This window comes from Cherax quadricarinatus, chromosome 85, assembly GCF_038502225.1.
Source record: "Cherax quadricarinatus isolate ZL_2023a chromosome 85, ASM3850222v1, whole genome shotgun sequence".
In the NCBI taxonomy this organism is placed as follows: domain Eukaryota; kingdom Metazoa; phylum Arthropoda; class Malacostraca; order Decapoda; family Parastacidae; genus Cherax; species Cherax quadricarinatus.
This window is the reverse complement of record NC_091376.1, coordinates 8,303,992-8,317,632: the sequence shown is the minus strand read 5'-3', so window position 1 is coordinate 8,317,632 and position 13,641 is coordinate 8,303,992. Positions and strand designations below refer to the sequence as shown.

At 43.4% G+C, this 13,641-nt stretch overlaps 1 protein-coding gene across 1 annotated transcript in view; it reads left to right on the top strand.

Moving 5' to 3' along the window:
* The first annotated feature begins 313 nt into the window (after window positions 1–313).
* The window catches only part of LOC128703158 (uncharacterized), a 65,209-nt gene continuing 51,881 nt past the window's right edge, over window positions 314–13,641 (top strand). Inside the window, exons 1-2 of the mRNA XM_070103326.1 lie at window positions 314–509; window positions 13,291–13,524. Of these exons, the coding sequence (XP_069959427.1) occupies window positions 315–509; window positions 13,291–13,524 (429 nt within the window). The 5' untranslated portion in view covers window position 314. The remainder of the gene's footprint in view (window positions 510–13,290; window positions 13,525–13,641) is intronic.

Below are 13,641 nucleotides of genomic sequence, written 5' to 3'. Positions count from 1 at the left end.
ATCAGGTTGTGCTGAGTTGGTGGAATGTTCTTGGTAAATGTGAGAGCTAGAAGAATGTTGCTGTGATGCCTAAATATTTTCTTCCTTGATGTTGGAAAGGTCTCTCCAACCACGTAGTAGTAATAGTAGTAGTAGTAGTACAATAGTAGTAGTATAGTAGTGGTAGTACTGTAATAGTAGAAGTAATATGTTGGTGTTATCAATGGTATGGTTAGTTAGGTTTATGTGCACGTAAATGACTTAAATAAGACAATTGTAAAAAACTGTAAATATGTGTACTGAACCTGAATAAAAGCTAATGTAGTTATTTCAGGATGACGGAAGATGGGCGGCCGTTAGATGGGCGGCCGTTAGATGGGCGGCGATCGACAGGTGGGCGGCGGGTGTCAAGTGGGAGTCAGTGGCAGTGCCACCTGGCTACACCTGGGGAGCGTCTGGCATACCTGAGGCACTCTGGACACCTGTCTGACCTGACTATCACCTTCCCGGGCCACCATGACATCATACAGGTCAAAATTTTCTTGATGTTGGTGTATAGAGCCACTGAGCAGCGTACACCGTATTGAGCTCAGGTGGACATGACACAAAACTGAACTGTTTACCTTGTTGCTCTCAAACTTGTGGAAACCGCGACTAAAGACAGTTTAACTGTTTTTATTACTTGCTCTAAGTAGCCTGAGATCTGAATGTAGCAAGGAACCCAGTGGAAATGAGTCACTTTCACTTTATTTTGAGTTATCCTGGGTACCTGGAGTTTACCTGGAGAGAGTTCCGGGGGTCAACGCCCCCGCGGCCCGGTCTGAGACCAGGCCTCCTGGTGGATCAGAGCCTGATCAACCAGGCTGTTGCTGCTGGCTGCACGCAAACCAACATACGAGCCACAGCCCGGCTGATCCGGAACTGACTTTAGGTGCTTGTCCAGTGCCAGCTTGAAGACTGCCAGGGGTCTGTTGGTAATCCCCCTTATGTGTGCTGGGAGGCAGTTGAACAGTCTCGGGCCCCTGACACTTATTGTATGGTCTCTTAACGTGCTAGTGACACCCCTGCTTTTCATTGGGGGGATGGTGCATCGTCTGCCAAGTCTTTTGCTTTCGTAGTGGGTGATTTTCGTGTGCAAGTTCGGTACTAGTCCCTCTAGGATTTTCCAGGTGTATATAATCATGTATCTCTCCCTCCTGCGTTCCAGGGAATACAGGTTTAGGAACCTCAAGCGCTCCCAATAATTGAGGTGTTTTATCTCCGTTATCCGCGCCGTGAAAGTTCTCTGTACATTTTCTAGGTCGGCAATTTCACCTGCCTTGAAAGGTGCTGTTAGTGTGCAGCAATATTCCAGCCTAGATAGAACAAGTGACCTGAAGAGTGTCATCATGGGCTTGGCCTCCCTAGTTTTGAAGGTTCTCATTATCCATCCTGTCATTTTTCTAGCAGATGCGATTGATACAATGTTATGGTCCTTGAAGGTGAGATCCTCCGACATGATCACTCCCAGGTCTTTGACGTTGGTGTTTCGCTCTATTTTGTGGCCAGAATTTGTTTTGTACTCTGATGAAGATTTAATTTCCTCATGTTTACCATATCTGAGTAATTGAAATTTCTCATCGTTGAACTTCATATTGTTTTCTGCAGCCCACTGAAAGATTTGGTTGATGTCTGCCTGGAGCTTTGCAGTGTCTGCAATGGAAGACACTGTCATGCAGATTCGGGTGTCATCTGCAAAGGAAGACACGGTGCTGTGGCTGACATCCTTGTCTATGTCGGATATAAGGATGAGGAACAAGATGGGAGCGAGTACTGTGCCTTGTGGAACAGAGCTTTTCACCGTAGCTGCCTCGGACTTTACTCTGTTGACGACTACTCTCTGTGTTCTGTTAGTGAGGAAATTATAGATCCATCGACCGACTTTTCCTGTTATTCCTTTAGCACGCATTTTGTGCGCTATTACGCCATGGTCACACTTGTCGAAGGCTTTTGCAAAGTCTGTATATATTACATCTGCATTCTTTTTGTCTTCTAGTGCATTTAGGACCTTGTCGTAGTGGTCCAATAGTTGAGACAGACAGGAGCGACCTGTTCTAAACCCATGTTGCCCTGGGTTGTGTAACTGATGGGTTTCTAGATGGGTGGTGATCTTGCTTCTTAGGACCCTTTCAAAGATTTTTATGATATGGGATGTTAGTGCTATTGGTCTGTAGTTCTTTGCTGTTGCTTTACTGCCCCCTTTGTGGAGTGGGGCTATGTCTGTTGTTTTTAGTAACTGTGGGACGACCCCCGTGTCCATGCTCCCTCTCCATAGGATGGAAAAGGCTCGTGATAGGGGCTTCTTGCAGTTCTTGATGAACACAGAGTTCCATGAGTCTGGCCCTGGGGCAGAGTGCATGGGCATGTCATTTATCGCCTGTTCGAAGTCATTTGGCGTCAGGATAACATCGGATAGGCTTGTGTTAATCAAATTTTGTGGCTCTCTCATAAAAAATTCATTTTGATCTTCGACTCTCAGTCTGGTTAGCGGCTTGCTAAAAACTGAGTCATATTGGGACTTGAGTAGCTCACTCATTTCCTTGTTGTCATCTGTGTAGGACCCATCTTGTTTAAGTAGGGGCCCAATACTGGACGTTGTTCTCGATTTTGATTTGGCATAGGAGAAGAAATACTTTGGGTTTCTTTCGATTTCATTTATGGCTTTTAGTTCTTCCCGCGATTCCTGACTCCTAAAGGATTCTTTTAGCTTAAGTTCGATGCTTGCTATTTCTCTGACCAGTGTCTCCCTACGCATTTCAGATATATTGACCTCTTTTAGCCGCTCTGTTATTCTTTTCCGTCGCCTGTAAAGGGAGCGCCTGTCTCTTTCTGTTTTACATCTACTCCTCCTTTTTCTTAGAGGAATAAGCCTTGTGCATACATCGAGTGCTACCGAGTTAATCTGTTCTAGGCATAAGTTGGGGTCTGTGTTGCTTAGTATATCTTCCCAGCTTATATCGGTTAGGACTTGGTTTACTTGGTCCCACTTTATGTTTTTGTTATTGAAGTTGAATTTGGTGAATGCTCCCTCGTGACTAATCTCCTTATGTCGGTCTGGGGCTCCGCGCATACATGACTGAACCTCAATTATGTTGTGATCTGAGTATATTGTTTTTGATATGGTGATATTTCTTATCAGATCATCATTGTTAGTGAAGATGAGGTCTAGTGTATTCTCCAGTCTAGTAGGCTCTATTATTTGCTGGTTTAAATTGAATTTTGTGCAGAGATTTAAAAGCTCGCGTGAGTGTGAGTTTTCATCAGAGCTGCCTCCTGGTGTTATTACTGGAACAATATTATTTGCTATATTCCTCCATTTTAGGTGCCTTAAGTTGAAATCCCCCAGGAGCAAGATATTGGGTGCAGGAGCTGGGAGATTTTCCAGACAGTGGTCAATTTTTAACAGCTGTTCCTGGAATTGCTGGGATGTTGCATCCGGAGGCTTGTAGACTATCACAATGACTAGGTTTTGGTTCTCGACCTTTACTGCTAAAACTTCCACTACATCATTTGAGGCATTTAGCAGTTCTGTGCAAACAAGTGACTCTGCAATGTACAGGCCAACCCCCCCCTTTTGCCTGTTCACTCTGTCACATTTGTATAGGTTGTAACCTGGGATCCATATTTCGTTGTCCAAGTGATCCTTTATGTGGGTCTCAGTGAAAGCCGCGAACATTGCCTTTGCCTCTGCAAGCAGTCCACGGATGAAAGGTATTTTGTTGTTTGTTGCTGGCTTTAGACCCTGTATATTTGCAAAGAAGAATGTTATCGGACTGGTGGTATTGTTGGTACTGGGGGGGGATTTTTTTTCCGGCATTAGTATCTGTATCTGTTGGTTTGGAGTGGAGGCCATCGACTGTGGTTCCACTCCAGGAATGACTGGATTTGGTGTACGATTTCTGCCATTTCCTGCCAGTTTTTTTTCCTTCCTGGCACTAAAAAACCTCTCCCTCTTGAGTGGCTGTGGCTACCCAGGTTTTCCCATGGCCTGGATGTTTTGTATCTTTTTGTCCCCTTTAGATGGTATGCCTGGCAATTTAAGTTATAGCACAGTCTTTCCTGTACTGAAGAGGTACACAGTTCAGGGTGAAAAAGCTTACAGGAAGGGAGTTTGCATTTTCCTGTTGTCATATGGGCATGGCATTTCCTAGGGTGGTCATAGTTGCACGTCCCATCTGTTTTTCCAGATTTCCCATGCCAGCAGATACCGAGTGCATAGTATGTGCACAGGCTTGGTTTCCGTTTGCCTTGGGTTTCTGTGACTGTATTCCCTGTTGGTGCATGTTTCCCTGTCTTACTTCTATCCTCCCTAGCACCAACAATGGAGCTCCCACCATTTGTTTTTGGTAATATATCCTCACTATTGCTAGTGGAGTCCTCTTGTTTGCTATTTCCTGCGGTATTTCTAGTTTGCAATATTGGTTTTATCTTATCTTTGACTACACTTGTTTCCCTACTATGGCTCCTGTCCCCTATGAGGTCATTCATATGTATTCCTTCCTGCGTATAATTCCCGACTACCTGGACAAAATCTCCAGCTTCACCATTACTGTCTCCCAGGACAGCATCTCCAGCTTCCCCTTTACTGTCTCCCAGGACAGCATCTCCAGCTTCACCATTACTGTCTCCCAGGACAGCACCTCCAGCTTCACCATTACTGTCTCCCAGGACAGCACCTCCAGCTTCCCCATTACTGTCTCCCAGGACAGCACTATCAGCCCCCCATTTACTGACTACCAGGACATCATCTCCAGCCTTACAGTTTCTGACTACATGGCCAGTATCAAGGGCAGTACCATTCAGCCCGGACTTTTTATGTTCCCATCTGTTGTAGAAAGCTTCCAGGTTTTCTATGAAAGCAGCTTTGATGTTGACCTCTTTTAATACCCTTGTGATTTTAGTCCACAGATTTATCTCATTTGGGCATACCCAAAAACACTTCCCTGTTTTAATACTGCTTGTAGCTAGTTCTTGGATATCTGCACAAGGGGCGTGACACCAATTTCCACAGAAATGACAATTTATGCATGTGGAAGCCCGTTTGTTTGACTGACCACAGACTACACACAGCTTCATAATGATTTGAATGGTTGATTTACTGCAATTCTACTAGCAACCTCTTGAATATTCTATTAATAACCTGCTAGGTGCACAACGAAACCGTTTGAAACCAGTCCAGGGTTCGGACCAGTCAAGGGTTCGGACCATTCAAGGGTTCGGACCAGTCAAGGGTTCGGACCAGTCTATCTGATCTGATCAGTGGGTCACTTATTTAAACCATACTGGTCGGTGATTTGAGCTAACACATGAAGGATCTACTGGAAATTATCTACCCGAGTAATATGTGCATTTATGCATTTATGTAACTGTATTTATGTGTACCTGTGCCTGGATAAACTTAATTACTTAGCATGCTGGTGACTGAAGCTACGAACAGATATACACAAATTATTAAGGAATTAAATTTAAGTTATTGTGGATTTTCTCTGTAAGCTTTTTCACCCTGAACTGTGTACCTCTTCAGTACAGGAAAGACTGTGCTATAACTTAAATTGCCAGGCATACCATCTAAAGGGGACAAAAAGATACAAAACATCCAGGCCATGGGAAAACCTGGGTAGCCACAGCCACTCAAGAGGGAGAGGTTTTTTAGTGCCAGGAAGGAAAAAAAACTGGCAGGAAATGGCAGAAATCGTACACCAAATCCAGTCATTCCTGGAGTGGAACCACAGTCGATGGCCTCCACTCCAAACCAACAGATACAGATACTAATGCCGGAAAAAAAATCCCCCCCCAGTACCAACAATACCACCAGTCCGATAACATTCTTCTTTGCAAATATACAGGGTCTAAAGCCAGCAACAAACAACAAAATACCTTTCATCCGTGGACTGCTTGCAGAGGCAAAGGCAATGTTCGCGGCTTTCACTGAGACCCACATAAAGGATCACTTGGACAACGAAATATGGATCCCAGGTTACAACCTATACAGATGTGACAGAGTGAACAGGCAAAAGGGGGGGGTTGGCCTGTACATTGCAGAGTCACTTGTTTGCACAGAACTGCTAAATGCCTCAAATGATGTAGTGGAAGTTTTAGCAGTAAAGGTCGAGAACCAAAACCTAGTCATTGTGATAGTCTACAAGCCTCCGGATGCAACATCCCAGCAATTCCAGGAACAGCTGTTAAAAATTGACCACTGTCTGGAAAATCTCCCAGCTCCTGCACCCAATATCTTGCTCCTGGGGGATTTCAACTTAAGGCACCTAAAATGGAGGAATATAGCAAATAATATTGTTGCAGTAATAACACCAGGAGGCAGCTCTGATGAAAACTCACACTCACGCGAGCTTTTAAATCTCTGCACAAAATTCAATTTAAACCAGCAAATAATAGAGCCTACTAGACTGGAGAATACACTAGACCTCATCTTCACTAACAATGATGATCTGATAAGAAATATCACCATATCAAAAACAATATACTCAGATCACAACATAATTGAGGTTCAGTCATGTATGCGCGGAGCCCCAGACCGACATAAGGAGATTAGTCACGAGGGAGCATTCACCAAATTCAACTTCAATAACAAAAACATAAAGTGGGACCAAGTAAACCAAGTCCTAACCGATATAAGCTGGGAAGATATACTAAGCAACACAGACCCCAACTTATGCCTAGAACAGATTAACTCGGTAGCACTCGATGTATGCACAAGGCTTATTCCTCTAAGAAAAAGGAGGAGTAGATGTAAAACAGAAAGAGACAGGCGCTCCCTTTACAGGCGACGGAAAAGAATAACAGAGCGGCTAAAAGAGGTCAATATATCTGAAATGCGTAGGGAGACACTGGTCAGAGAAATAGCAAGCATCGAACTTAAGCTAAAAGAATCCTTTAGGAGTCAGGAATCGCGGGAAGAACTAAAAGCCATAAATGAAATCGAAAGAAACCCAAAGTATTTCTTCTCCTATGCCAAATCAAAATCGAGAACAACGTCCAGTATTGGGCCCCTACTTAAACAAGATGGGTCCTACACAGATGACAACAAGGAAATGAGTGAGCTACTCAAGTCCCAATATGACTCAGTTTTTAGCAAGCCGCTAACCAGACTGAGAGTCGAAGATCAAAATGAATTTTTTATGAGAGAGCCACAAAATTTGATTAACACAAGCCTATCCGATGTTATCCTGACGCCAAATGACTTCGAACAGGCGATAAATGACATGCCCATGCACTCTGCCCCAGGGCCAGACTCATGGAACTCTGTGTTCATCAAGAACTGCAAGAAGCCCCTATCACGAGCCTTTTCCATCCTATGGAGAGGGAGCATGGACACGGGGGGTCGTCCCACAGTTACTAAAAACAACAGACATAGCCCCACTCCACAAAGGGGGCAGTAAAGCAACAGCAAAGAACTACAGACCAATAGCACTAACATCCCATATCATAAAAATCTTTGAAAGGGTCCTAAGAAGCAAGATCACCACGCATCTAGAAACCCATCAGTTACACAACCCAGGGCAACATGGGTTTAGAACAGGTCGCTCCTGTCTGTCTCAACTATTGGACCACTACGACAAGGTCCTAAATGCACTAGAAGACAAAAAGAATGCAGATGTAATATATACAGACTTTGCAAAAGCCTTCGACAAGTGTGACCATGGCGTAATAGCGCACAAAATGCGTGCTAAAGGAATAACAGGAAAAGTCGGTCGATGGATCTATAATTTCCTCACTAACAGAACACAGAGAGTAGTCGTCAACAGAGTAAAGTCCGAGGCAGCTACGGTGAAAAGCTCTGTTCCACAAGGCACAGTACTCGCTCCCATCTTGTTCCTCATCCTTATATCCGACATAGACAAGGATGTCAGCCACAGCACCGTGTCTTCCTTTGCAGATGACACCCGAATCTGCATGACAGTGTCTTCCATTGCAGACACTGCAAAGCTCCAGGCAGACATCAACCAAATCTTTCAGTGGGCTGCAGAAAACAATATGAAGTTCAACGATGAGAAATTTCAATTACTCAGATATGGTAAACATGAGGAAATTAAATCTTCATCAGAATACAAAACAAATTCTGGCCACAAAATAGAGCGAAACACCAACGTCAAAGACCTGGGAGTGATCATGTCGGAGGATCTCACCTTCAAGGACCATAACATTGTATCAATCGCATCTGCTAGAAAAATGACAGGATGGATAATGAGAACCTTCAAAACTAGGGAGGCCAAGCCCATGATGACACTCTTCAGGTCACTTGTTCTATCTAGGCTGGAATATTGCTGCACACTAACAGCACCTTTCAAGGCAGGTGAAATTGCCGACCTAGAAAATGTACAGAGAACTTTCACGGCGCGGATAACGGAGATAAAACACCTCAATTATTGGGAGCGCTTGAGGTTCCTAAACCTGTATTCCCTGGAACGCAGGAGGGAGAGATACATGATTATATACACCTGGAAAATCCTAGAGGGACTAGTACCGAACTTGCACACGAAAATCACCCACTACGAAAGCAAAAGACTTGGCAGACGATGCACCATCCCCCCAATGAAAAGCAGGGGTGTCACTAGCACGTTAAGAGACCATACAATAAGTGTCAGGGGCCCGAGACTGTTCAACTGCCTCCCAGCACACATAAGGGGGATTACCAACAGACCCCTGGCAGTCTTCAAGCTGGCACTGGACAAGCACCTAAAGTCAGTTCCGGATCAGCCGGGCTGTGGCTCGTATGTTGGTTTGCGTGCAGCCAGCAGCAACAGCCTGTTTGATCAGGCTCTGATCCACCAGGAGGCCTGGTCTCAGACCGGGCCGCGGGGGCGTTGACCCCCGGAACTCTCTCCAGGTAAACTCCAGGAACCTGATAAGTTGATCATTTAGCTGAACTTGCATTAAATAAGAACAAAGGAGGAACAATGCAGTAGGCCTGTTGGCCCATATTGGGCGGGTCCTTTACAAATCCAACTCACTAACAGAATATTTGCCCAACCCACTTTCAGTGCTACCCTAACAATAAGCTCTGATAAATCCACTAACTCATATGTAAGTCCCACTCAAATCCAACCCTTCTCATTCATGTATTTATCCAACCTAAACTTGAAACTACCCAAGGTTTTAGCTTCAATAACCCAACAAGGTAGACTGTTCCACTCATCAACTACCCTATTTCCAAACCAATACTTTCCTATATCCTTTCTAAATCTAAATTTATCTAATTTAAATACATTATTGTGGGTTCTCTCTTACCTGGAGTTTACCTGGAGAGAGTTCCGGGGGTCAACGCCCCCGCGGCCCGGTCTGTGACCAGGCCTCCTGGTGGATCAGAGCCTGATCAACCAGGCTGTTACTGCTGGCTGCACGCAAACCAACGTACGAGCCTTAGAGGGAGATCCTTAAGACTTTATTTATATCCCCTTTATTAATACCTATCTTCCACTTATACACTTCGATCATGTCTCCCCTCATTCTTCGTCTAATAAGTGAATGTAACTTAAGAGTCTTCAATCTTTCTTCATAAGGAAGATTTCTAATGCTATGTATTAATTTTGTCATTATTCACTAAATGTTTTCTAATGAATTTATACCCATTCTATTATATGGAGACCAGAACTGAGTTGCGTAATCTAGCTGCATGTTTTCTCAAGTAGAAATTAAAAAAAAAACGTCAGGAAAAAGCCAGCAAATGGGTTTGAAGCAAGTAGAACACTCCAGATAAGAACTAGCAGATCCACTGTCCATTATAATGAAATGTGTCAGGTTAAACATATCTATAGAGAAAGTAACAAGGTCAGTAGATGGTAAGATGTTACTGCTAGACTAAGGCTAGAATATAAGTATCTCTGATAAATTAGACACATGTGCAACTCTTGGGTATCTTTGAGGAAACGTTTCGCCACACAGTGGCTTCATCAGTCCATACAAAGGAGAATCTTGAAGAACAGGAGGAGAATGAGGTAATCAGTCCCTCAACCTTGAGTCGATGTGGTCAGCCCATCAATCTTGAATAGAATACGGCATACGTGCGGAGAAGGAGCTTATAAACCGTAGACAGGAGAGGTGCAGCAGTCATAGGTGGTGTCACATTTGTTCAATGTGGAAGTAGGTCGTGCCCAAGAATTAGGCAAGCGAAGAATTCCCAAGCATTAAGACCTACTTCCACATTGAACAAATGTGACACCACCTATGACTGCTGCACCTCTCCTGCCTACGGTTTATAAGCTCCTTCTCCGCACGTATGCCGTATTCTATTCAAGATTGATGGACTGACCACATCGACTCAAGGTTGAGGGACTGATTACCTCATTCTCCTCCTGTTCTTCAAGATTCTCCTTTGTATGGACTGATGAAGCCACTGTGTGGCGAAACGTTTCCTCAATAAAGATACCCAAGAGTTGCACATGTGTCTAATTTATCAACATGTCGGTTCTCTGAACCATTCATCTACAATAAGTATCTGTGGCAGTACTGGTGTTACTGCTAAACTAAGGCTAGAATATAAGTATCTGTGGCAGTACTTGTGTTACTGCTAGAATATAAGTATCTGTGGCAGTACTGGTGTTACTGCTAAACTAAGGCTAGAATATAAGTATCTGTGGCAGTACTGGTGTTACTGCTAGAATATAAGTATCTGTGGCAGTACTGGTGTTACTGCTAGAATATAAGTATCTCTGGCAGTACTGGTGTTACTGCTAGAATATAAGTATCTCTGGCAGTACTGGTGTTACTGCTAGAATATAAGTATCTCTGGCAGTACTGGTGTTACTGCTAGAATATAAGTATCTGTGGCAGTACTGGTGTTACTGCTAGAATATAAGTATCTCTGGCAGTACTGGTGTTACTGCTAGAATATAAGTATCTCTGGCAGTACTGGTGTTACTGCTAGAATATAAGTATCTCTGGCAGTACTGGTGTTACTGCTAGAATATAAGTATCTCTGGCAGTACTGGTGTTACTGCTAGAATATAAGTATCTCTGGCAGTACTGGTGTTACTGCTAGAATATAAGTATCTCTGGCAGTACTGGTGTTACTGCTAGAATATAAGTATCTCTGGTGTTACAGTACTGGTGTTACTGCTAGAATATAAGTATCTGTGGCAGTACTGGTGTTACTGCTAGAATATAAGTATCTCTGGCAGTACTGGTGTTACTGCTAGAATATAAGTATCTCTGGCAGTACTGGTGTTACTGCTAGAATATAAGTATCTCTGGCAGTACTGGTGTTACTGCTAGAATATAAGTATCTCTGGCAGTACTGGTGTTACTGCTAGAATATAAGTATCTCTGGCAGTACTGGTGTTACTGCTAGAATATAAGTATCTCTGGCAGTACTGGTGTTACTGCTAGAATATAAGTATCTCTGGCAGTACTGGTGTTACTGCTAGAATATAAGTATCTCTGGCAATACTGGTGTTACTGCTAGAATATAAGTATCTCTGGCAGTACTGGTGTTACTGCTAGAATATAAGTATCTCTGGCAGTACTGGTGTTACTGCTAGAATATAAGTATCTCTGGCAGTACTGGTGTTACTGCTAGAATATAAGTATCTCTGGCAGTACTGGTGTTACTGCTAGAATATAAGTATCTCTGGCAATACTGGTGTTACTGCTAGAATATAAGTATCTCTGGCAGTACTGGTGTTACTGCTAGAATATAAGTATCTCTGGCAGTACTGGTGTTACTGCTAGAATATAAGTATCTCTGGCAGTACTGGTGTTACTGCTAGAATATAAGTATCTCTGGCAGTACTGGTGTTACTGCTAGAATATAAGTATCTCTGGCAATACTGGTGTTACTGCTAGAATATAAGTATCTCTGGCAGTACTGGTGTTACTGCTAGAATATAAGTATCTCTGGCAATACTGGTGTTACTGCTAGAATATAAGTATCTCTGGCAGTACGGTTTGTATGGAGATATCAGTGACATAAAATACAAAGTGTGTGGACAGAGACAGGGCCATACACTAGAGCATATATCTTAGTGACCAAATATCCAACCTTTGAGACATCTCCATAAAATTCTCACAGGATATGGCAAAACACTTCATTTTTAATTATAAGATATCTCAAATCATCAGACTGCAATTAAGTCTTGTATTAACATGATGAATGAATTGTGTTTTCAAGAGAATACAAATCCGGTGGCCCGGTGGCCTGGTGGCTAAAGCTCCCGCTTCACACACGGAGGGCCCGGGTTCGATTCCCGAGGGTGGAAACATTTCGACACGTTTCCTTACACCTGTTGTCCTGTTCACCTAGCAGCAAATAGGTACCTGGGTGTTAGTCGACTGGTGTGGGTCGCATCCTGGGGGACAAGATTAAGGACCCCAATGGAAATAAGTTAGACAGTCCTCGATGACGCACTGACTTTCTTGGGTTATCCTGGGTGGCTAACCCCCAGGGGTTCAAAATCCGAACGAAATCTTATCTTATCTTAATTATGTTGAATGTGTTAAGTGGTAACGAGCCACTTTTTCTTGAATTTGAATCAGCATATAGTATTGAGAAGTAATTATCGTATATGTAATAACTAAAATTTGTAATGATGTAGCCAGAAGTAAATTTATATAGGCATAGGCACACAAGTATAATTATCATACATACGGTAAATTACTAGAATAACCTAGAAAAGGCCTTTTTTTGTTATTAAAAGGCAGACAAAGTGACTTTTTTCCATTGTGTCTTGCCCGGTAGGGTTTGGTAAAGAGTTTAGTTTAGTATCAGTATTACGCACACTATACCCATGGTTTGGGAGATAGTCAAAAGATTAGAGGTACAAAATGGGTTCAGGAACAGCCGCTGAACAACTTACATGTTCATATCTGATCACAGTCGTAATCAACCATTGATTCAGATATGAATTAAGTCACACACACGCAATGCTTCACTTACAGTGAGCAAAGTCAGGGTATTTTTTCCAGAATGGTCTGTAATAAACCATTGTGGATAAAATAATTTGACATTTATTAAACTTTTCTTTGTGAATTGTCTCAGAATTCATTAATGTGATCGCATTCCAGTACATAATGACGCAGGTTGTGACAATAGTCCACCTGGCAAAGTTTACATTTAGTTTGGTTAGTTGGTTTTAGTTAGTCTCCCAAAGATACTGGTAACCCAGCCGGAGCCGGACGGTAGTGACATCCAAGAGTCTGCTTGGTAAAGACCCTTTGTAACCTCTGTAATCTAGCTTTTTTTTATTTCCGCTCACAGAATGAGCTAGCTGCTGAGGTAGCACAACTAATCCTGGTCTTGGTCTCCTGCTTGAGCAGGTCCATCGTTGGGTCCTGGCCATAAGTTCTCCAGTCTTCGAGGCCATGCTGTATGGTCCCCTGGCCGAGGGTGACCTGCTGCACCTTCCGGAAGACCCTCCTGAAGCCTTCAACTGGCTCCTAGATCATATATACCTCAACCACAGCCAGCTGCCGGGGGTTCAGCTGGCTCTCCAAGTATACCAGCTAGCTGCTAAGTACCAGATGGATCCTCTGTGCAAGCTGTGCTCCCAGGTGAGGTTCCCACATGCTTGAACCAACTCGTTCACATTGTCATGTAGGGGGGTAATGATTAGCGGAATATGGGGGTAAGTGGAGGGGGTCAGTAGTAGGTAGGTGACAGTCGTAGGC